Genomic DNA, 23,954 nt, shown 5'->3' on the forward strand with positions numbered 1-23,954 from the left:
ATATTTTTCTTTATTAACCCAAATCATAGTCACTATTATCAAAACCTTATTCAATTCAGATATTCATGGTACATTTTTTCAATGGGTGATTGCCATACTTTTAGTCAGTGACTCTGCCATCTTGGACAACATATGTAACCCTAGAGAGGTCAATTTTTGTTATAAGTGTAGGGTTGAATTCTTATATGAAACAAATTAAATAATCCATGTAAAGTAGAGATCTTCATATGTTTTCCTAGTCACCTATAGTAAAAACTATTTTACATGAGACCATCTTCATGAGGTAAATATTTTCATGAAAAAAATGTGCTCTGTTACAGGAGACTATTTTCCATTTTCATAATGGACAGTTTATGATTTCAGCCATTTAGAATATCAACTTTTTAAAATATCAACTTATTTAGCTTACTGTCTACTATGTATATGGCATAGAAGATGCTGGAAGACAGTGAAGGATAAGCACTATTTCTTTCCCAGTAGAGTCTCTGGTTAGTCAGGGAGAAAAATAATAAAATAATAACAGATCACTATAACAAAATAAGGGCAAAAATCAATGCTTGGGGGAAAAAACTGACAAAAAAGTAAAGATTTTCCAAGAGATTTCAAAGGTATGTTTTCCAGTGACTGGAGTCTAGACCTTAAAAGGCTATTTTATGTTTACATCTGACAAGTGTTATAGTCAACATTCTCATTAGTCAAAGTGTAGGAGTAAAAGATATGGTTTAATGATGTTTTCAAAGCTGTTAGATAACTAACCAGTTACAAATTTTCATTGAAAGTACAAAAAGTACTTTACTAACATGTTTTGATTTCCATTATAAGTATCCCTTTAATACCTTTAACTTTATTTTGAACCTTAAACAGAGAAACTATTTAATATTAGGTATTTTTATGTATGTACTAAAGGAGTTCGTTGTAAATTCATGTTGTAGTAATATGTTTAATCCTAGTGGTACTGCATTCAGTAATGATAGAGTAAATAATTTCCTTTCAGATATAGTAACTTTTGAAGTCCTTTTTTCATTGCGATAATAGTAAAAACATAACCAACTGCAATCATAAAGACATAGAAAATAACATTTCTTTAGATTTTTAACTCCTAGTTTTAACAGTTTTTCAAGAAATGAATCTGAATTTTCCATAGGTTTTTAGGATTTATTATTTATTTATAATGGTTTAAGTTTTATTCATTTATATAATGACTTCTGGAAGGAAGCAAAACATTTCAACACAATTACAAGTTCACTTAATAAATGCAAATTACCACCTATTAAGGAATAACCTGTTGCCTTTAAGACTCTTCCTGTTCTTGGCACCCCATGATAGAGTACAACTCTTTTCTGCAGCTTTCTTGCTGTGGTCGCTGTAGAAGGTCTCTTGTCTGTCATCACTGTAGAAACAAATCGCCAGCCATTTCTTCTAAAGTGCTGGTGTATGAGTTTGAACCACCAAATCAAAATTTGTATTCCTCAGTAAGCAAAGTATGATGGATTTGTTTTATATATGACACTTAATTATTTTGAATGTTAAGCTTAATAATTTAAGGTTTATAGTAGATGAGTACAATCAACTGGAATATAATTTTAGAGTTCATTCATCTTATATTGCTTTGGGTTCTGTTGGTTTATTTGGTTTTGTGCAATCACCATTACTTCTCCGAAGTGTCTTACCCACTTCATACTTTAAAAACTCACTGCCCTGGCTGACTCATAGTGACCCCTTTGTGGGTTTCTGAGACTGTAATTGTTTATGGGAGGAGGAAAAACCCAGGCTTTCTCCTACGGAGCTGCGAGTGGTTTCAATTTGCGGACACTGTGGATTGAAGCCCAACTCATAGCCACTATGCCACCCGGCTCCTTCATACTTAAAGAAATATTGATAATTGACCTTGGTCTCCTCTCACAAGTTACTCCTGTGTTAATAAATAACTACGTGTAAAGATTACTAATTTCCTTCATTTATGTTCATTTATGCAATACACTAAACAATTTTCCATGATAAGTTCTCCATTTTTATAGATTTCCTTATTGCTTTACTTTAAATGTAAGTTTGCAGTTATATTAAAAAGAGTCCTGGTGGCACAGTGGGTTAGGCATTGGGTTGCTAATGCAAGGTAGGCTCCTCTAACTCAGTAACTGCTCTACTCCTATAAAGATTTATAGTCTAAGGAGCCCTCTATAAGGTGGAATCAACTCCAGAACAATGGGTGAGTTTATACTTCCAGGGGCGCAGAATGGCTGAGAACTATTTTACTAACAGGAAAATATAGCAAATGGCCCTGCTCTAATTAAATTCACCATTATGAAAAGGTCATAAGGTATTAGGTAAACTACTGTATATACTCGTGTATAAGCCGAGTTTTTCAGCACATTTTTCATGCAGTTTTTTGTGGTACGTACTTAAAAATGTACAAAAACGAGTCTGTATAGTATGTGCTTCCAGGATAACAAAAGATTAGAAAAATCAAAAATAACAGGCGATCCAGGGTCTCTTTTTAAGGCCTATAGACTTGAATGTGGGGATATGACATTATTAGATGCTGCAGTATTAGGGATGGATACCATTTTACCAAAAATATACCTTGTGAAAATGGAGTTCTGGTGGCATCTGACCTCCTCTAACTTCACAAACAGGGTGGAGAATAAAGATCAACAACCTAGGCTGATTCCTACGAAAACTTAGAAGTAGGAAAACTGACTCTATAGATCGACACATTCTGTAGCTGCCTCCCTCAGTAGGCTGGGAAGCCTACCACAACTCTCTTCTGGATGTGTTGCCGCCATTTCTCTGCCACTGGATTCTACTGTGCTTGTCAACACTTTTCACTGGCTCTAGTGTTTCAGATCTCTCTATTTCTTGGCTCTAGTTAGCTCTTAGCGCAGATAACCTGGGTACAAAAGATGTAGGCTGCTGTCATCTCTTCTTGGTGGTAAGAGTGGAATTCTGCTTAGGACTGGCTCAGAGCCTTGTAAAATGGCAAAGCTGACCAATCCCTTGTTAGGTTTCTTTACAACTTATCTGCATGTTCCTACTAATCATTTTGTGGAGGTTACAACACTATGATGAGGAAAAACCATAGACAAGCAATTCAGTGTGACACAATCGTGCAAGGGTAGGTGAAAAAGTATTTCTGTGAGTTTCTAGTTCATACTTGCAAAGGATTATTCAAAGCAAAATATGCTTAAATATGTCTCTGTGATCACTATTGCAGAAAACTTCTTTCAGTAATACACTTGTCTTAGCTTCATTGGGGTGCCTTCAAAAAAAAAAAACAGCGTCTAATCAAAACAGTGACTTCGAAGGGGATCGGCTGGGTCAGTTAAATTCAAGTTACAGGTTAGCACAGAAAATAATGATGGCAACAGCTATTTGAAATTCCAAAGTGGTCACAAGATTTTCTTGAAGGACACAGATCACGGGGGCGTATTAGGAAGAAACTTTAAGAAAATTAAAAAGTATTAGTGAGAAAAAAGGCCAGGAAAGTTGTCCTGAGGAATTTTTGCCCCTATCACATCAATGTATCTTATCCTTTTATTGGAGGGTAGCAGGGCTGCCCTATGACATTGCATTGGAAAACCATACCCAACCACCCTTAATTACCTGATCTCACCTACTCCAGACTCTCTGTTCCCTTAATTCAAAGAACATTTATTTATTTATTTATTTATTCTTAAATCATTTCATTGGGGGCTTATACAGCTCTTATCACAATCCACAATACATCCATTGTATCAAGCACATTTGTACATTTGTTGCCATCATCATTTTAAAAACATTTTCTTTCTACTTGAGCCCTCAGTAGCAGCTCCTCAAGTTTTCCCACCCTCCCTCTTTCACGAACCCTTGATAATTTATAAATAATAATTATTTTTTCATGTCTTACACTGACTGATGTCTCCCTTCACCCATTTTGCTGTTGTCTCTTCCAGGGAGGGGGTTATATGTCGATCATTGTTATCAGTTCTCACTTTCTCCCCCCACTTTCTCCTTCCTCTCCTGGCACTCTCATTATTGTCCCCGAGGGGTTCATCTGTCCTGGATTCCCTGTGTTTCCAGCTCTTATCTGTACCCGTGTACATACTCTGGTCTAGCCAGATTTGTAAGGTAGATTTGGGATCATGATAGTTGGGGGCGAGGAAGCATTAAAGAACTAGAGGAAAGTTGTGTGTTTCGTTGGTGATATACTGCACCCTGACTGACTCATCTCTTCCTGTGACTCTTCTGTAAGGAGATGTCCAGTTGTCTACAGATGGGCTTTGGGTCTCCACTCTGCACTCCCCATCATTCACATTGATATGATTTTTCTGTTCTGGGTCTTTGATGCCTGATACCGATCCTATCAATACCTCATTATCACACATGCTAGTGTACTTCTTCCATGTGGACTTTGCTGATTCTCAGCTAGATGGCTGCTTGTTTATCTTCAAGTCTTTAAGACCCCAGGTATTATATATTTTGATAGTCAGGCACCACATTTGCTTATGCGCCCATTTTGTGTTCAGTGATCATGTCGGGAAGGTGAGCATCATGGAATGCCAGGTTATTAGAACAAAAGTGTTTTTGTGTTGAGGGAGTACTTGAGTCGAGGCCCAATGTACATCTGCTACCTTGATACTTAACATATAAATATATGGACATAGATCTATTTCCCTATCATTATTTATAAATATATTTACATATATACATACCTGTATTTAGACCTCTATAAATGCTCTTTGCCTCCTAGTTTTTTCCTCTATTTCCTTTTACTTTCCTCTTGTCCCACTATCATGTTCAGCTTTCATTCGGGTTTCAGTAATTTCTCTTGGTGACATTGCCCTTGATCAAGTCCTATCTGGCATCCTATGCCCACTGCACCATTGATTTTAGATCACTTGTTGTCCCTGGGTTTGTTAGCACCTACTTCCTTTCCCCACCATCCCTCTCCCATGTCCCCCCAGAACATTTGGTCCTGTTGTTTTCTCTGGATTGTTTTTCTCATCTATCTTATCTAGATAGACATTCAGAGACAATAATCACAAAAACAAGCCAAACAAAGCAACACAAGAGTCAAAGAACATTTTAAAAGAGCAGGATTGGTGTCCCTGAAGATGCCCAAACTGCCATATTTACAAGGAGTAAATCTAAGGGGAAGGATTACAGAGATGGAAACACTACTTTAAGAAGTGTATAAACCTAGATGGAGTTTATGTCAAAAAAACACATAATTTCATATTTTGATATTTTTGTCTAATAAATGTTTCTTTGATTTTGTAGCAATAATTTTTCTCTTATCCTCATGTACAAATAACCTGTTTGTCCAGCTCCTATCCACCTTTCAAGGGTGGATATGAGATGAGGGGAAATGAAATAAGCATGTAATATTATGACAAGAATACGTAATTTATTTTTACATTTTATGTTCTGGTTCCCCCTTTTCATTCAGTATTTTGGTGTTTTAAGAATTTGTTTAAGAGGAAGAAATTCAATGCAGTCCAAGGAGAGATGTTAAGACTAAGAGCCAAGTCACTAAAACCTTTGTTGGCTTGTTCTTAACTGTCTTTGTGGCCTCAGGTGAACTATTCTTGGATTCCAATGTCATCTCCCAATGAAAAGTTTGAACTAGATGTGAGAATTATTGCCTTTAGAAGTCAAACAACTGACAAAATATGTGATGGGGTCAGTGGAAGACAGTCGGCTTTTGTCCAACCTAGACGGTTTATATTCTCTAAACATGTTTAGTTATTTTTTGCTCCTCTATTGTCTTTCCCTGCCTTTTCCCATCTTCTCTCCTGCTCCCCTTTCTTCCACGGTGTTCTGGCCAAGGAAAAACACTAAGGGCCACATTCAGCCTCCAGGCCCCTTTGTCCAACTCTTGCATCTTTAATATCCTCTGAATTAAAACTGAAGTCACATGGAAGATAAAGACTGGGCTTCTGTCTCACACAAATGAGAGTAAGGAGTGTAACTAGATACATATGAAGTCAGATGATGATTATGGAAAGAGGATAAATAATTTGGGAATGGCCCTTTAACTTTGTAAATTGATCTAGTTCAAGAAAATGATAATAATAAAAATTATGTTTTAGTTGTATGAAGGAACTTCTAAAAGTTCATGGAAATATTCTCTTATCTTTAATTCCCAGTTTCTATGAACTTTTTAAAATACCCTGATATATGATTGGCATATAGATCTAGTGCTTGCAAAGTAGTTTTATATTACTAGGGAAAGGCTCACATCTGTAGGAAAGGTTGTTTTAATCACATGAACCAATAATTTAGTAAATTAGCCAACAGTTAGGTTATCTGGACCTTTGGTATAATTATGTTACTTTATGAGAAAAAATATTGTTTCTCAGTTTTACTTGTACAACTTACATTTCTTCTCTTAAAGTGTCTTTTGCTTTCCTCAAATGTGTTCTGCATTTAAAAAATTATTTATAAGGAATATAAAAATATATTTTCCATAGTAACTACTTTTTATTATTATCCATCTGAGACTAAGAATCAACAATGGAAGTATTTCTTCTGAACTGACAATACCATTTTAGCATTTCTGTATAAAATGTTTATGATTGTTAAGTGAAATTTTATTATCACTAAATAATAATGAAATTTCTAAACATCTGAATTTATATTTTATTTATAAAATGTACATTATGTATGTATATGTGACATACACATATACATCCTTATATTTACATGTATTTTTGCAATACAAGGGGGCTTCAGATAATTCATGGAAAATTCACTTTTTAAAAATTTTGTTTGTGCACAACATTTTGGAGCCTTCTCATGGTTTGTGAATTAGGTGAAGGTTTACATAGCTGTTAAGTTCTCCATTCAACAATTCATACATATTTTGTTTCATACCTGTGATTTCAATATCTACAATGTAGCAATTGTATCACCTATCCCATATCCATCCTGTGTTTCCTTTTTTCAATCCACCTTCCCTAAACCTTCTGAACTTCGGCCATGGGCAAATGATGCCTTTTTTAAAATCTCAAATTGTTGATTATTCTAAGAAATGTGATTTCTCCAGTGTTACACTTCTCTTTATAGATCTACTCTTTCTTTGGCTGAATATTGAGCCAAAGGGGTGAGTTCGAAGAGACTTTCTCCTGTGGGTCCAACCAGTTTTTACATCACCAGTAACCTGGTCTTTATGATTGTAATTTTGCTCCGAATTTCTCTGCCCCTCTATCCAGAATCTTTCATTGTGTGCCCTCTCACAGCAGTTGAGAAAAGTAGCTGGGCACCCTTTAGTAAGGTTCTCAATCTTTCTAATGCTGCGACCCTTTCGATACAGTTCCTCATGTTGTGACTCCCAACCATAAAATGATTTTTGTTGCAACTTCATAACTAATTTTGCTACTGTTATGAATCATAATGTAAATATCTGAGATGCAGGATTATTTTCATTGTTACATTGTGAAATATTTATTTCTAATTACAAATAAATGAAATTTTGTCTTGAAGCATGTAGAGGAGTAGTGTCTCAGTTCCTAAGAACATTGGAAATCGGAAATATATGTTTACCGATGCTCTTAGGGGACCCCTGTGAAAAGGGTCGTGACCCACAGGTTGAGAACTGCTGCTCTAGTTCTGTTGTCAGGGCCATGGAGAAGGATGTTTGTGTGGCTCATTCATCTTTTGTAATAATCGTTCCCGTGTCGCCCATTTTTTAACTCTTCTTTACCTGGGCAGGGAAAGGCCAATAGTTGCACTTTGGATGACCACTCATGAACTTTCAGAACCCCCATCATACTCTTCACAGGAGAATGCAGAACAGTGCCTTTGTGAACTGTGCTGTGCCAATTGATGCTGGTCTCACAGTCCTGATCCCCCGGGCTCAGCCACTCACCTCTTCAAAGTGTTTGGTTATGTCTAAGAAGTTTTCATAACTTTCTCCCCTTGGATGCTTCATTACATTCATAGATAGTTTTGTGGCATAGGTAAGAACACAAGTAGAAATATCCTGTCAGACCTGTTTATATTTGTGAGTATATAGTGCTACTTTCTCTCCTACTTGTCTATTTGCGCATCTACTCCTAGATCATTTTATTGCAGGGGTTTGTGTGTGACAGCATTTACCTCTGTTGTCTTTATTCTTGCCTTCCTCGTGTCATCCCCTACCTCCATATTTTCTGGCAGACCAACTCCTTATTGTATATTACCTTCCTTTTCAAGTTAAAATGTGTCTACCCTTTTACACTTTTTCCCCTCTAACCCTTGGAAACAACCAAAGAAAGAATGGCTCTTTTTGTGTGAAAATCTTTTATTTGCTTTTTCTAATAGTGCTGTCATAAAATATTTGCTCTTTTATAATTGACTTATTTTACTAAATATAATGTACTCCAGGTTCATCCATGTTTAAAGATATTTTGCAGATAATGAATATTCTTGACTATTGGTAGTGTTTCATTGTGTGGACATAGCAATGGTGGTTTATCATTCTCCTGTTGATGGACATTTAGGTGGTTTTCATCATTTTGCTCTTGTGAGTGGTGCTTCAGTGAGCATGGACCTGCATATGTTTATCTTTCACACAACACGGATTCCTTTCAGTTATAGAACCAGTGGTGGGATTGATGGCACATAGGGCTTTCTATTTCTAACTTCAAAGGGAGTATCATACTGCTTTCCACAGCAATTTTATCATTTTAGTCTCTCCACATTCTCGCTAGCATTTGTTGTTTTATGTTTATTTGAACTTTGCTCTAAAAGTGGGGTTATTAGTTTTCATTTTTATGACTACCAGAATAACGACAAGTCAGTCTTAATTCCAGAAAGACAGGATCTAGCAGACCAGCAAAGGAGCCCTGGTGGTGTAGTGGTTATGCATTGGGCTGTCACCCTCAAGATCAGCAGTTCAAAACAACTAGCCACTCCACAGAAGAAAGATGAGGCTTTCTACTCCTGTAAAGAATTACAGTCTTTGAAACCCACAGGGACAGTTCCTTTCTATCCTATAGAGTCTTTGAGTCAACATAGACCCAATGGCAATGAGGTTTTTTTGAGAAAGAAGACCAGCAAAGGATGTTTTGCCAAAAAATAGTCATTCCTGGAATAACCTAGACTAAAAACTAGGCGTTCCAGCATTAAGACATTGTCGGGTCATTTTCACTTTTTCTTGAACATAAAAATAAATAGGCTAAGTTGATCTCAAGCTACTGTATGAATGACATTCTCTTTTGGTGTTTAAGGATTTCCACCCTGAATATATCATTAGTTAAGATTTTTCACCTTTTTACTGTGTATTATTCCTCTGAGAGTAAAAAAATAGACAAGTTGGTTTGAAATGTGCTGTGTATTTCCTAAGTGACCTTCATTATGGGGGCCTCCCCCAAAGAAAAAAAAAGCCCACTTCTCCAAACAAACAAAAAATCCATTGCTGTTGAGTTGATTCTGACTCATAGTGAATCTTAAGACAGAAAAGAACTGCCCCATTGGTTTTCCAAGGGTGTAGTCTGTACACAAGTAAACTGCTACATCTTTTTTCCCTGAACCAGCTGGTGAGGTTCACCCACCAACTTTCTGATTGGCAGCCACACACTTAAGCAATGCACCAGTCAGGCTCCTTTCAAAGACCAATGGGATATTTAAAAGAAGGAGTAACTAAGTAAGTTTGAAAAACGGCCTTTGAGTAAAACTTGCTTCATCTGTCAGACCTTGAAACAAAATAATCCTAAACTCTTGATTACAATAATTATAAAACCCTGATGACAGCCAAGGTGGCAAGTTATGCCCTACTCAACACCACTATAGTGGTGAAATACTTCAAAGACATCTATTCTGTCGTCTTCCTCATTCATTGTCCAGGGTTTGCATTCATATGAGGCAACTGAAAAAAAACAGTGGCTAGCTCCAGGTGTACCTTAGTCCTCAAAGTGACAGCTTTCCTTTTAAAAGATGTTTTGTACAGCAGATTTGCCCAACGTGTCCTTGGGTGTCTTGACTGCTAATCCAAATGAAATGAAACCTTCAGCAGCATCATTTTTCCCTGTAGTTATCATGCAACAGCCATAATGGAGAGTAGGTACAATAAGGGCACCGGCTGTTTGGGCTGGTGGTTTTACCTGTGTGCTTTTGCCATCATGGCTTTTTTGTTATGAAAAGTGATGTGTGTATTTCTTCTCAGTGGGAGCCAAGGAAATAACTCATACTGTAGATAGCCAATCTACTGGATTTGCTAACACCGTACATTATTAATGATCTCCTAGAGACTGCTTTCTTTAGAGATTTCCCTTCTTGTTCAGATTATGTTTCATTCTTAGTGGTGCCAAGTACTTTAGCAGATTTTTTTTTTCTGTAAGAGTCTTAGGATTTTCTTAGTTTTTTTTCTTTTTCTGGAGGTACTTTGAATTCACTTTGCTTGTTGTGATTGCTGTTTCCATAGCTGAGTTTGTCGGGCCTTGGATTATGCTGTTTTTATCTTGGTGTGCTAGCTACTAGTAGCAACCCTCTGAACTAGACTCTACCCCAGGCAAATGTGGAAAGACATGTGACTCTCTTGTCTTGCTTGGCTTCATTGTTCTGCTAGCCTGAGTTTGTGAGGGAACTGTCCTGCCTCTTGTTTCTCAGCCTAAGAACTGAGCTTCATTTCTGAGAGACAGCTGGGCACTTCTCACGGTGTGGTTTCCCCTCCAGGTCACCAGGGCAATTAGCTTTCACATCTTCCAGTAGAACTGGGCGATACAGAAATTAATAATTCACAATCCATATATAAATGGGTGAGGCAGAAATGAATAATTCACAATCCATATATAAATTGTGATCCTTCTTTGACTGAGACACATGTTCACTTTGTTGGAAATGTCTTGATGAAGAGAGGCCTATCAGTGAGCAGTCAGGATTTAGAATAGAGGACAACTACATTAGGAAGTCAAATGATGCAAACTTAAGGTGGTTGGCAGTCATCAGCCCAAATACCAGTGTTCAAACTTAATCAAATTGTGGATAGCAGAATGGCAGTAATCTTTATTTACATATGTTCCTGTGATTTCATTTGTATTTATAATTATCTTTATATGTAGCATGAGGTGGACTGCAGTGGGTGGTGTTGAGAGAAGAGATTAGTATACATTGTGAAAGATCTTATTGCCCTCTCAGTGGAAGAATCAAATGAGTACTGTTGCTGCTGCTTTGGGCCGTAGAAAGAGAAAACAGTGCCTTGTTAGCAGTGGGATGGGAAATGGTACCTGCTGCCTCTCCTGTCTAATCTGGTTGCCTAGCACAAACTCCAGGTAACTGACTGCAGCTGGGCTTCTTAGGACCATGGGGTCTCCAATTACAGCGGCTCCAGTTGAAGAACAATAGTAGTTCATCTGAGTCATGAAAATTATTACCCATCAGAATTAACTGTTTGTTTGTTACAGCGTGTAATGAAATTACTATGTATGTATTTGATAGTACGTAGTATGTTTTGAAATACTGTACTGAAGTTGCTTAAAATAACAACTCACCTCTTTAGTTCTTTTTGCTCCATCCTTGCAAATTCCTATTCTTCTTGTGGATTAATTTTTTAATCCAGTATTTCCTTTGTCCTTTCCTGAAACTTGTTCAGTATGCCAATAATTTACTTAATACCCTTTTCATAGTGCAGTTTAACTATAAATTCTGAAAGATTAAACAAGAATATTAGAAAATGGATTAAGGGATCATAAAAGGCTGACATCATTGTGATCTGACAACACAATATAATTTATTAACTCTTAATCAGATTAGGTAAAAATAAATAATTATTCTTTATCTCACGTGTGAAATCACTTCCTAGAACCATGGAACACTTTTAATGGCAGTCAAATCCTGTTTCCTTTCCATTGAACACACAGGACAGCGCTTGATTTATAGGCTTAAGTGCAGAAATCTAAGGTTTTGTGTGCTAAATTGCTATCGTGTATCACTTTGAGTTCCTTTTTCTGTGAATAAATCTCTTTACAGCGGTTCTCAACCTGTGGGTCACAACCTGTGGGTCACAACCCCTTTGGGGGTCAAACGACCCTTTCAGGGGTCGCTTGATTCATAATAGTAGCAAAAATTACAGTTATGAAGTAGCAACAAAAATAATTTTATGGTTTGGTGGTTACCACAACATTAGGAACTGTATTTAAGGGTTGCAGCATTAGGAAGGTTGAGAGCCACTGCTTTAGAAAATACTACATTACTAGAAAACCATTTCATGCTTTTTATTTTGTTCAAACAGCATATCTGAACTTCCCTTAAATCCTTGATGAGTAAGAGGAGGACAGGATTAGTTAATAAACAACACCAAATTTGAGTCAGACGGAGATCTGTGTGTACAAATATAACTGGTTTGGAGAAAAATATAGTGATAAACTCACTGGATCTCTGGTGTAGTTGAGTAATAGGAACCTTGATCTGAAAGACCTGCTGACTGGAAAGAACTGCTCTAAGTAAGAAAAACAAACATGTAAGGTATTTTATAACCTAGGGTGTATTTTTAATTTTAGTGTACGGTTTATATTCCAAACCTAAAGTGAGTAAGGCTGGAGAAAATGGGACCTGTTTGTTATAGTCCTGCAGAATGTATGTTTATAGATTTGTATTGTGATTGGCAATGAAAATATAGGTGTGCTTTTAGCTTTCTTAGGCTTCGTAGGCGCTCTTCCTATAGAGGGCACAAGAAGAAATAATTCTTGATTGTTCAAAAAGGGTGAAGGGCAGAGAGAGCAAAAGCTTGGTCTTCATTGTTATATAGCCCTCTTCAGGAAAGTACCTCCTCTAACGATTCTAAAAATTAGATGGAATTCACCTGAAATAGTTTTGTGACTCATTGGGCATCTTTAAAAAATATGAGTGTCTAAGTTATGTGTATATGAACATTGACTTAATGGATCAATTAATTTAAAATAGCTTATACACATGTCATACAAATGCAGGTGTCAGCATTGGAAAATGGTGATTGAAATCTGGATCTCTTCTGTCCTGTGCAAAGCATTTTGTTTGTTATTGTCTGCGACATATAACCCAGTGAAATTAATCATAAGAGATTAATTTTAACAGAAGCAATACCAAAACCCAACTCTCTGCCATCCACACAATTCTGACTCATGGTGACCAGTTAGCTCCTGTGGTTTTCTGAGATTTTAACTCTTTTCAGGAGTAGAAAGCTTCATATTTTTTTCCCACAGACTATGTAAACCCAAAAAAATAACTGAACCTTAACTAATGGAGTTATCAATTGATTGCTTAGTTCTCCAGTTGTTTATAATGTAAAAATATCCCAAATATGAGATAAAATTTTGAGTAATGCCATCACTAGTATGCTTAACTCACTGCGATGTAGTCTAGTACAGTAGAACTGCCTCTGTTGGTTTCCAAGGCTATAAATCTGTACTGGAGCAGAGGCTGGTGGTTTTGAATTTCTCACCTTGCATTTAACAGCCCAATGCATAGTCCCCTGGCCCACCAGGACTTCTTCCAGCATACTTAATTTAGATCTATTAGTATATAAGGAAGAAATCACTGCAAGTGTTTGCGTAAAATTTATTTTAGTATTTCATTGAATAACTTTTAGTTATCTTTTGCTATGTAACAAACTCCAGTCCCCAAACTTTAGGAGCTAAAAACAACAGCTACAACCATTATCTCTCCCAATCTGTTGATTGGCTAGGCTTAAGTAGGCAGTTCTCACGTACTTTGCATATGATTACATTTAGATGGCCTGTGACACTGGAGTGTTGGAGACTAGATGGGCTGGTGGTGGTGGTATGTTTCCTTTTCTATGTATTCTCAGGACACGTCCTCTCCCTGTGGTCTGTGTACATAGTGTCTAGAGTAGTCACATTCCTTACATAGTGATTGTATAGTAAGGATCCGTATGAATCCATTCCCAAAATGTGGAGATTGAGTGGAGTATCCACGTTCTCATTTCCTTGGCACAGTCAGCCTTGCAGCATTTGCTTTTGGTGGCTCTAGCCACCTGGAGGTAGAGCAGCACATACAAGTTCACAACCTAAACTTCTAACCTGCTGGCTGCAGATTCAGGGCTGGTTTCCCTCAGTACCTTGAGGATGCCAATGGCAAGCTTGAGCATCCACATGACACTTTCCTTCTGACCTACTGGCTCCTCCAACTACCTTGGCCTCTCTAATTCCCTGTAACAACTCACAGAATTCACAGATAATATAATATTCTAAGGACTCCTGGTGTTGTAGTAGTTACACGTTTGGTTGCTAACCACAAGGTTGGTAGTTTAAAACCCCCAGCTGCTTCAAGGGAGAAACATGAGACTTCTTACAGCTGTAAAGAGTGAGTCTCAAAAACCCAGAGGGGCTGTTCTATAGGGTCCTCCTGTAGGGTCCTATGAGTCTAATAAATTAGACAGCAATGACTTAGGTTTGGGTTTTCAGGGGCCCTGGTGGCACAGTAGTTAAGTGCTGGTTTGAACCCACCAAGTATGTACTCCATGGGAGAAAGATGTAGCAGTCTGTTTCTGTAACGATTAAACAAAAGAAAAACACACTGCCATCAAGTCAATTCTGACCCACAATGACCCTACACAGGTTTTCTAAGATGGTAAATCTTTACAGCAGCAGACAGCCTCATATTTCTTCTGCGGAGGACCTGATGGGTTTGAACCACTGACCGTGGGGTTAGCAGCCTAAGGCTTAACCAATAGCTCTGTCATGGCTGCTTTCTGTAAAGATTGTGGCCTTGGAAAGCCTGTGTGGGCAGTCCTGTTGTGTTGTATAGGGTCACTGTAACTTAGAACTGACTTGACATTTTGTTGTTGTTTTTGTTATGTTGTACATCTACAGGTTTATTCTAGCCAAAAGGGATAAAAATGAGGAGACTCCTAGGGCAAGGTTTGGGAGTGTTCATGGTTTGCGGCTACCACGTCCCAAGATATACACTGCTCTTCCAAGAGCAGATGTTCTCACCCATCAGGAAACTAAGATCTGTATTCAGGACTTGTATTGACCAGTCCTGCATGGTAGATTCAATCAGGCCACCTGGGGCTAGTTCTTAGATACTTCTCGGGTGAGTCTTACCTAGTGTGGTCAGCTCTCACACAAATTCTGAGGGATCACTGCAAGTCTCAAGCAAGTGCATCACAATTACTCGAGTGGTTTTCTCCAGAACCAAGGGAAAAGGGCATCTTAATTAGGGTAAATCGTGGTCTTCTACTCCTACAACTGCATGCCTAGCAATATTTTACCTGCGACACAAAGTGTTATGTGTGTGTCTTTGGCTGCTACCCAGAAGGTTAGCAGTTTGAAACCAACAGCTGCTCTGTGAGAGAAAGATGAGCCTTTCTGTTCCTGTAACCATCTATTGCTAACCATCTTGGAAACACAATGTGGGGTCACCAGGAACCAGAATCAGCTCCATGGCAGTGAGTGTTGGTTTTTTAGAGTGATAAATCTATGTGAGGTGAGGTCAGCCTGCACTGTATAAGAAGAATTTTCCCAACCCAAACCACTGCCCTCAACTCAGGGCTGACCATAGTGACCCTATGTAATGTTTCCATAGCTGTATGTCTACAAGAGCAGAAAGTCCTAACTTTCTCCTGCAGAGCAGCTGGTGAGGGCAAACTGCTGACTTTTGGGTTAGCAGCCCAACACCTAGCTCACTGTGCCTCCGGCCTCGTGTACTCTAAATGGCTGTCAACTATGATAACAAAGACTACTGGCAACGAGTATTAAATATGACTGCCAGAATAACACACAAGTCTAGTTTTGCAGTACAGCCAGAATGCTCCCGAGAAGAAAGGATAGCATACTTTGGAAATGTCATCAAAAGGGACCAGTTCTGAGAGAAGAGCCTCATGGTGGAGGGTCAGTGAAGCAGAGTTTAAGGTCCTCAATGAAGGGGATTGGTTAAGTGGTTGCAACAGTAGGTTAAAATACAGGAACGATTGTTAAGGATGGTGCAGACCTGGGCAGTGTTTCGTTGGGTTGTACTCGGGGCTGCTCTGAGTCGGAATCCTCTTGAGAGCACCTGTCAGTAACATACAAAAAGAGGCTGCCACTATACTCACTTCAATTCAAATTTTGATTACAACCGAGGCAGAGAGGTAGTCACGAGCCAGGGTTAGAGTCACAAAGTACAACATGAAATCAGGGAGTGGAGGGCCAAGAGCTAGAAACCAGTCAGAACTGTGGTATGGGGAAGTTAGCCATTATCACTCACTTCATGTATGGCAGCTTTGACAACTATCAGAATTAACTTCTTATGTCAGATCATCTATTTAGAGGATTAAGCAATTCCCTTGCAGTTCCTGGACACAGCTGGCTAAGAGAACTCTTGAGGCCCAACTCCTAGCTGTAGTCATAAGTAAACTGTTGTAGTAGTTCTCTATGACATCACAAGCATCTGTTCTTTCAAGGAGGCAGATAGAAGATGTAGGAACAGAATGATATGACGATGTTGATATCATGTTGCTGGTTAACAAGATTGATCTGAGTAACAAAAGGCAAATCTCTGCAGAGGAAAGAGAAAAACAATTGAGAGATGCCAACATAATGTTTATTGAGACCAGTTTCAGAATTGGTTACAACGTGAAAATGTTTTTCTTGTGGTATACCTCAATGGCAATACAATTTTCTCTTCATGATTTTCTTATCTACTCTCTCAATAAAATACTGGGTCTTTAAAAGAAAAGGCACAAAATTAGGCCATACAGTTGAATATCTCTTGTTGGGGATGTCAGGGTGTGACAGGCTAATGAGGATTGGTTTTCTGGTTGAAGACCTAGTGTGGCAAGATGCCTCCTGTCACTTCTGCCTTTTTGACTGCAGTGTCTCTAGATATGGTAGTAGGCTCTTAGTCTAGGAGGGAAAGATTACTTCCTATAGTCACTTAATTCTAGAAAGGGTTGGATCTCCTTGCTGGGGATGGTATATATTTGTATATGTGTGTGTATATCTAGAAATGTGTGTATATCTATATATGTGTAGATAGATAGATAGATAGATAGATAGATAGATAGATAGATAGATAGATAGATACACACACATATACACACATATTGAAGTGTCAGGGAACTGAAACCATCAAATCCATGAACTTTATCTGATCTTACTACCTCCTCAAGCTAACCATCAGACTGTGCATTTTAACCCTAGAAAGCGCACAAAACAATTGCTTCTCTTTTAGAAACTGCTTTCTTGAGCAAGAGTCCATGTAGCAGACCCACATTTCATTAGCCTTGACTGTCATTGTATTGTCACTGTAGAACGTGCCAATGAAAGCATCCATCAACTGAAATGTGCTCTGAGAGAAGGTGATGGCACCATTGTAGAAGATGCACCGGATCCTTGTTTAAGCACCAGTGTAGGACCTGAGGACACTGGCACTGCCTGGCGGGAATTGCAACACAGCCATGCTGGTGAGTGAGTGTGAAAAATCAGCCCTAGCCAGAACAATTCTTTTTTCTTTTTTAAAACCAGTTTTATTAGCACTCTATCAACATGTCATTCAATTCAATAGTTCAGTCATATCAGAAAGAGTTCTACAATTATGACAACAGTAATTCTAGAACATTTTCTTCTTCCTTGTACTCATTGTTATTCATTTAATTATTATTTTTCTAACTGGAAAAAATACACACAACAAAACATTCTCCAAGTCCACAACTTCTATATGTGTAATGCAGTATCATTGATTAATTTTTTCATGTTGTACAACCATTATTGATAATATTTTCCAAATTGTTCCACCACCATTAACATAACATACCCCCTAAACAACAATTCTTTCTTCTTCACCCATGGTAACCATTGGTTTGGTTTCTTTCTTTTTCTTTTTAGTAGTTTTCTTGATATAGTATTCACATATTAGACACTTCCATGGTTAAATCACTTTTTAAAAGAGTTGTATACCATCACAATCACTTCTAGTGCTTCTCCCATCTCCCCCACTCATCGTTTGTTCCCCAAATCCCTCACATACCCTACCCCAATACCCCCTATATCCCCATAAACCACTGCATCAATTATTGTCTGTATGAATCTACTCCTATACTTTACCAATGGGGAAACGCAACATAAAAAAATAAAACAACAAGAAAATAATAATAATAATATAAAGATAAAAATGCAAATAGTCAGAAAGATAAAGCCACCATCAATATTTAGCCAGAACAATTCTTTAACCTCCATAGAGTAATAGCTCCAGTATATCTTTTATTCTACTGCTAGGATTTTATTTCTGAAACACAAGTTATATAATTCTTTGTTTTTTCCTTCCCCTACCCTTTGCCATTCCAATTCCTATAGGGTTAGGTTCAAAAATATTTAAATGATTTGGCAATATTTTCCTAAGATGAAGATGACTCCAGCTTGCTTCTGTAGCCTCATTTTCCCATCACAAGCATGTTCTACTCATGCTGACCTCTTGGTGGTACTTTCATCTTTTGCATGTTCTATACAATGTAACTGGAATGTTTCTCATCCTTTTTTGCTGATGATTCCTGTTTACCCTTCATAGTGAAACATAGACATAGTGTACCCTATGTATAACTCTAGTTCTATGTACAAATATATGTTATTGCTTTGTATTTATACCTATTTCTGCTCTCAGGTTCTTAGCTCATAAGTAGCAGAGATGTTCTTATATTCTCATTGTCAATAGCAAAGTTATTAATGTGTAAATATGTTTAAGCAATACTTGCTGAATGGATGGAAGGTTAGATGTGTGATGATAAACCATGGATCTCAACTATGTGAAACTTATGGTTAATGAACGTCTTATTTTTTTTTCTGCAGTTAATCAACTCAAAGCTTTGTTGCGCCAACAAGCAGCTAAGGAAAGCAAGGTATCTCCAACAGGAAGACGAAAAATGCCCCCTTCAGTGAGTATCAATGTATACAACTTGATTAAAAAGCATTACTTTTCTAGCTGTTTTTTAACGTTACAGTGCCATTTTAGCAGTGCATGTTGTAGGTGAATTCTAATCTAAGCAGGGCATGCAAATGAAGTAAAACATTAAAAGAAAGAGTAATAAATGATCTTATCTCAAAAGAAGAGAGATTTTATAGCAGAAGGAATTCTAAGCTTTATAAAACTTATTTATTTTAAAGAGAGTATTTTGCATTTTCTGTGTGTGATGATAGTAGGACACAAAGTTTATATATTGGAAACCAAAAAACTCAATGCCATCGAGTCATTGCCATCTCATAGCAACCCTATAGGACAGGATAGAAATGCTTCTCTGATTTTATGGGAGTAGAAAGCCTGTTCTTTCTCCCACCGGGTGGCTGGTGGTTTCAAACTGCTGACCTGGTGGATCGTGGTGAATTGTCCATAACCATTATTCCACCAGGACTTCGTATTGGAAAATATAGAAACATTTATTTTCTTTACTCAAAGCTGAAATATCATAGTCCCATATTAACTTCTCATCCCAACCTTTTATGTTTAACTCCTACTTTGGAGAAAAGTACTTTATTTTTAAAAGCTTTATTAACTCCTCATTCACATGGCGCATACTTCAATAATTTAATCATAGCAAGAAGAGTTGTACAGTTAGCATAAGTCAGTTCTAGAACATGTTCTCCTTGTACTCATTGCTATTCATATAATTTTTTTAATTGTGGAAAAATATACACAATAAAATATTCTCCAAGTCCACAATTTGTACATGTATAATTCAGTGTCATTAATTATACTCTTTGTGTATACAATCATTATTGATATCCTTTTCCAAATTATTCCACCACCATTAATATAAACTCAGTACCCCTTAAGCAATAATTCTTTCTCCTTCACCCATGGTAACCATTGGTCAAGTTTGGTTTCTTTCTATTAGTTTCTTTTTTTTAAGTAGTTTTCTTTATATAGTATTCACATATCAGACACTTCCATGGTTAAACTGCTTTTTAAGAGTTGTATATACATCATCATAATCAGTTCTAATGCTCCTTCCCCACTACTGGATGCATTGTTTGCTTCCCAAATCCCCTCACACTCTCAACCCCTACCTCCTCCACTACATCCCTGATAAACCATTGCATTAGTTAATGTCTCTTTGCGTCCATTCCTTCTGTGCTTCCCAAAATGGGAAACCTAAAAAATAACTTTTAAAAACAGCAATAAGAATAATATAAAAATACAAATAAAGAGTAAGCAAGAAAAGGCTATCATCAATTTTTTAAAAGTCAGACAGGATATTTTTGTCCTGGAATAAATGAGAAATACTGGAGCCCAGAGCAAATTCAGGTTGGGTCAAGAGGGAGGTCATGACCAAGTATCATTTTATGCCATGGTTGGATCCACCATAATCCAGATTGTAATAATCTCTGTCTCATAGTAAAGTTGTTTGGGTCCCTTGCCTGTAGCTAGAGAAGATCTACCAGATGCTTAATCTGACTATATATTCTGCAGATGGACTTTGGACTCCACTAGCTTCCATAGCCTTCTATAAATTCACAACGTAAACTCTCATACTTTTCCCTTTGTCATAAATGGCTTTTGTTACCTTCTCCTTTGTATCACAGGGGCTGATAATGCTTCATCCATGTAGACTAAGTTGATGGCCCATTTAGATGGTTGCTTCTTTGAATACAAACCTTTAAGACCCCAGACAATATTCCAATTGTTGGCCGGCCACCACCTGTTTTCTTCAACACACTTTGCTGTAGCACCCTTATCTTCAGTGATCATTTCATGAAAGAGAGTACCAAGCCGGGCCATGTTATAAGAACGAACTCTTCTTGGATTAGGGCTAGAGTTTATTGGGTGCCCAGAATCCATCTACTTGTCCACGAGTTATGACTGACTCTGACTTAGTTTGGTGCTCATATTATGATTAAATCCAAAACCAAGAAGCACAAAAACAAACAAAAAATAAATTAAAAAGAAAAACATTGTCAATCATTCTCCTGGAGGCGATTGCATTGATAACAATAATTTTTCCAATGACATAGAAATTGAGATACTGTTGATATGAAAAGATATACAAATACAGTTCCGTTGTGAGCCGCAATCCATGAGTTGTTGCTTTGTACAGATTGATTTCTTAATTGATTGAATTCCGTTTACACTGAGCATTGGGATTGGTACTCGGGGAAAATTTTCCCATATCAATTCTTACAAGTGCAGAACCTTGCCTATCAGATTAAAACCTGTCTTATTAATACAAGGGGAGCAGTTCATTCACTCAGGCTTCTACCTTGAGTCTTTCTGGTGTGACCCTGGGGAATGCTAGGTTGCCTGTAAGGCCAGCGTGTAAGGTCATCATGGTGCGTAGTCCATGGAGTAGTTCACTGAGGATTAGGTAGAAACATATTCGTAGTGTCCACTAAGGAACATAAAATTGGTTTATTGTCTATTTAGGTTCCTTAAAATTGTTGTTAAGTATCTTTTTCTGATATGAGGTTGCTTCTCCCCATTTACCCACCATACCCGCCAACAGAAATAGCAGCGCCTCTGCTACAATGTAGATATTTAACCCTCTCTATATATTTTCCATTTACTCCTAAAACTATTTTCAATTTCTGTAAAAAATATTAGCATCCTAAATATAGTTCATTTGTAAAATGCTTATGATAGAGACATTAATACCATTACTATATAATGATCTGTTTCCTGTCAATGTACTAGGGTAAGTCAATAAGTATTACTCCAAAATCATGGAAATCTTTATTAAATAAAAGCATCAAAATGTGAAGTTGTTTCTCTACATATCCTCCAAGTAGGAATGTACACTTCTGAAGATGGTATTTCCATCTCCCTAATGCTTCCCCCGAAAGAATTCCAAGCTCTGTGATGTGGACCACATGTCATGTTAAATCATGCTCCTTTTCAAAGTTCCTCTTCAATGTTTTGTTTGTTTGTTTGGGGAACAAAAGGTGCATGAAGGAGCAAGATCAGGGCTGTAGTGCAGCTGGAGTAAGGTTTCTCAACAGTGTTCTTGTCCGATAGTCCTTGCTATCCTCAGAGAGTTTTGTAATGGGAAAAAAAAATGTCCTCAGAACAACTTTCCTGGCCTTTTTCTCACCAAATCACTTTTCAAGTTTCATAACTGTCTTGTGTCCTTTGAGAAAATCTATCAAGATTACTGCTTTGGAATCACATAAAACAATTGCCTTAACCTTCTGAACTGATCTCTCTGCCTAGAATTTAATTGATTCACCATATCTCTTTCAAAGTATTGTGTTGATATGACTGGCACCAGGCTGGGCAGTGTATTGTTCTGTTGTCCATGGGCTTGCTATGCACCTGACTCAACTCGGTGGCACCTAACAATAAGACACGTGTATTCTTGGAAGAACTTGCCTGTAGCCATCCAGTACTTGCTGAGATGTGTTTAAGCACATTTTACTTTGAGTAAACTTGTGTATGGATGAATTGGAACCCCAGTAGCAATGTTTTTTGAGCTACTCTTGTATCTCTCACAGCAGTACTAAATTGAATATGGAGCATTTATACTTATTGTTTCCTAAGTCTAAACATGTTTAATCTGGCCTTTTTTACCTTAGAATTCATCAGCAGATGAAGAAAACAACATGCCTACTGTGCACAATCTTGTCCCTATCATTCATGACCAGTCTCAGTACATTCATCATTTAGAGGCAGAGGTAAAGTTCTGCAAGGTAAGTGTCTTCTTGAAAGTTTAAATAACCTATGTTAAAGTTACATATTAATTATTCATGGTACAAAAAATTGCTATTGTTATTTTTCATTTTTATAGCAATATGTTGACATTGGTTATCATTATATGATCGAAGGAAGTTCTTGGAGGGACGAATCATAAGGTACTAGATTAATAACTGAAAGGCTGGTAGTTTAAACTCACCCAGAGGTGCCTCCGAAGTAAGGCCTTGTTATCTTCTTCCAAAAGGTTACAGTTTTGAAAACCCTTTGGAGCAGCTCTACTCTGTATGCCTGGAGTCACCGTAACTTAAAATCAACTTGATAGCAGCTAACAAAAGCAATGACATCATGTTATAGAAGCTTGGGGATGATGACTTTTAACTGTGCCATTTCTGATTGCTCATTTCAAAGTAGCCCCTACCTGTGTTTAATTGTTTGGTAATATGTTCTCATGTTTTGTAATTTTTCCTTTTTATCCCATACACTCTACCTGAGCACGTGTCAGCTGTCTTAGAATACTAATACCAGTCATTCTTTCAAACTTGTCAACTTGCTAAAACTAGCATGATAGGTGGGGGTTCTAAATTTCTAAGCTAAAGTTGTTGTATTGTCGATATTAAGTGTCTTGCTTTGATCTGTAAGCATAATAATGACTCATATAGAAACCAAGTGACTTTTAGTGTTGAAATGTTCTATTCCTCGGCTCTATGCACTGTAGTCTGCCATTCGTGCCATTGTAGTCTTTCTGACTCTCCAAAGCATGTTGGAGCTTTTGTTTCTTCTTTCTCCCTTGATTTCTTTTCTATTCTTTGGATATCTTTCCTTCTCAATACCAGTAGGTCAGCAGATCAGCAGACAGTGTGGTAATTTTTATACTATCTATTGATATTTTAGAAAAGCGTACTCAGCCAGAACCTATATAGAAACCAAGAAGGGAATATTAATTGATGTAAAATCAGGAGGGTGTGTATCAAGAGTGAATCTTTTCACCATACCTATTTGATCTGTATGTTCAGCAAATAATCTTAGAAGATGGGCTAGAAGAAGAATCTGACATCAGAATTGGGTGAAGACTCATTCACTATCTGTGATATGTATATGGTACAACCTCCCTTTCTGAAAGTAAAGAGGACTTGAAGTTCTTATTGATAAAGATCAATTTCTCGATTTGGACTGTACTTCAATTGAAAGAGAGCAAAAAATCCTCAAAATTGGGCCAGTAAACAACATCATAATAAATGGGGAAAAGATTGAAGTTGTCAAAGATTTTATTTTGCATAGATTCACAATTAACAATCAAACGATGTTTTATATTGGATGAATGTTCTGTAAAATATGTCTTTAAAGTATTGAAAAGAAATCGCTCTGAAGACAGGTATGCCTTATCCAAACCAGGTTATTTTTAGTCA

The 23,954-nt window shown here is 37.4% G+C and overlaps 1 protein-coding gene across 1 annotated transcript in view; it reads left to right on the forward strand.

The window, feature by feature from the left end:
• SDCCAG8 (SHH signaling and ciliogenesis regulator SDCCAG8) overlaps window positions 1-23,954 on the forward strand; it is a 300,672-nt gene that overhangs the window by 1,647 nt on the left and 275,071 nt on the right. The window contains exons 2-4 of the mRNA XM_075531174.1: window positions 17,186-17,338; window positions 18,717-18,802; window positions 22,431-22,544. Coding sequence (XP_075387289.1) covers window positions 17,186-17,338; window positions 18,717-18,802; window positions 22,431-22,544 — 353 coding nt within the window. The remainder of the gene's footprint in view (window positions 1-17,185; window positions 17,339-18,716; window positions 18,803-22,430; window positions 22,545-23,954) is intronic.

This window comes from Tenrec ecaudatus, chromosome 1 (assembly GCF_050624435.1).
Source record: "Tenrec ecaudatus isolate mTenEca1 chromosome 1, mTenEca1.hap1, whole genome shotgun sequence".
NCBI classification, from domain to species: Eukaryota; Metazoa; Chordata; class Mammalia; order Afrosoricida; family Tenrecidae; genus Tenrec; species Tenrec ecaudatus.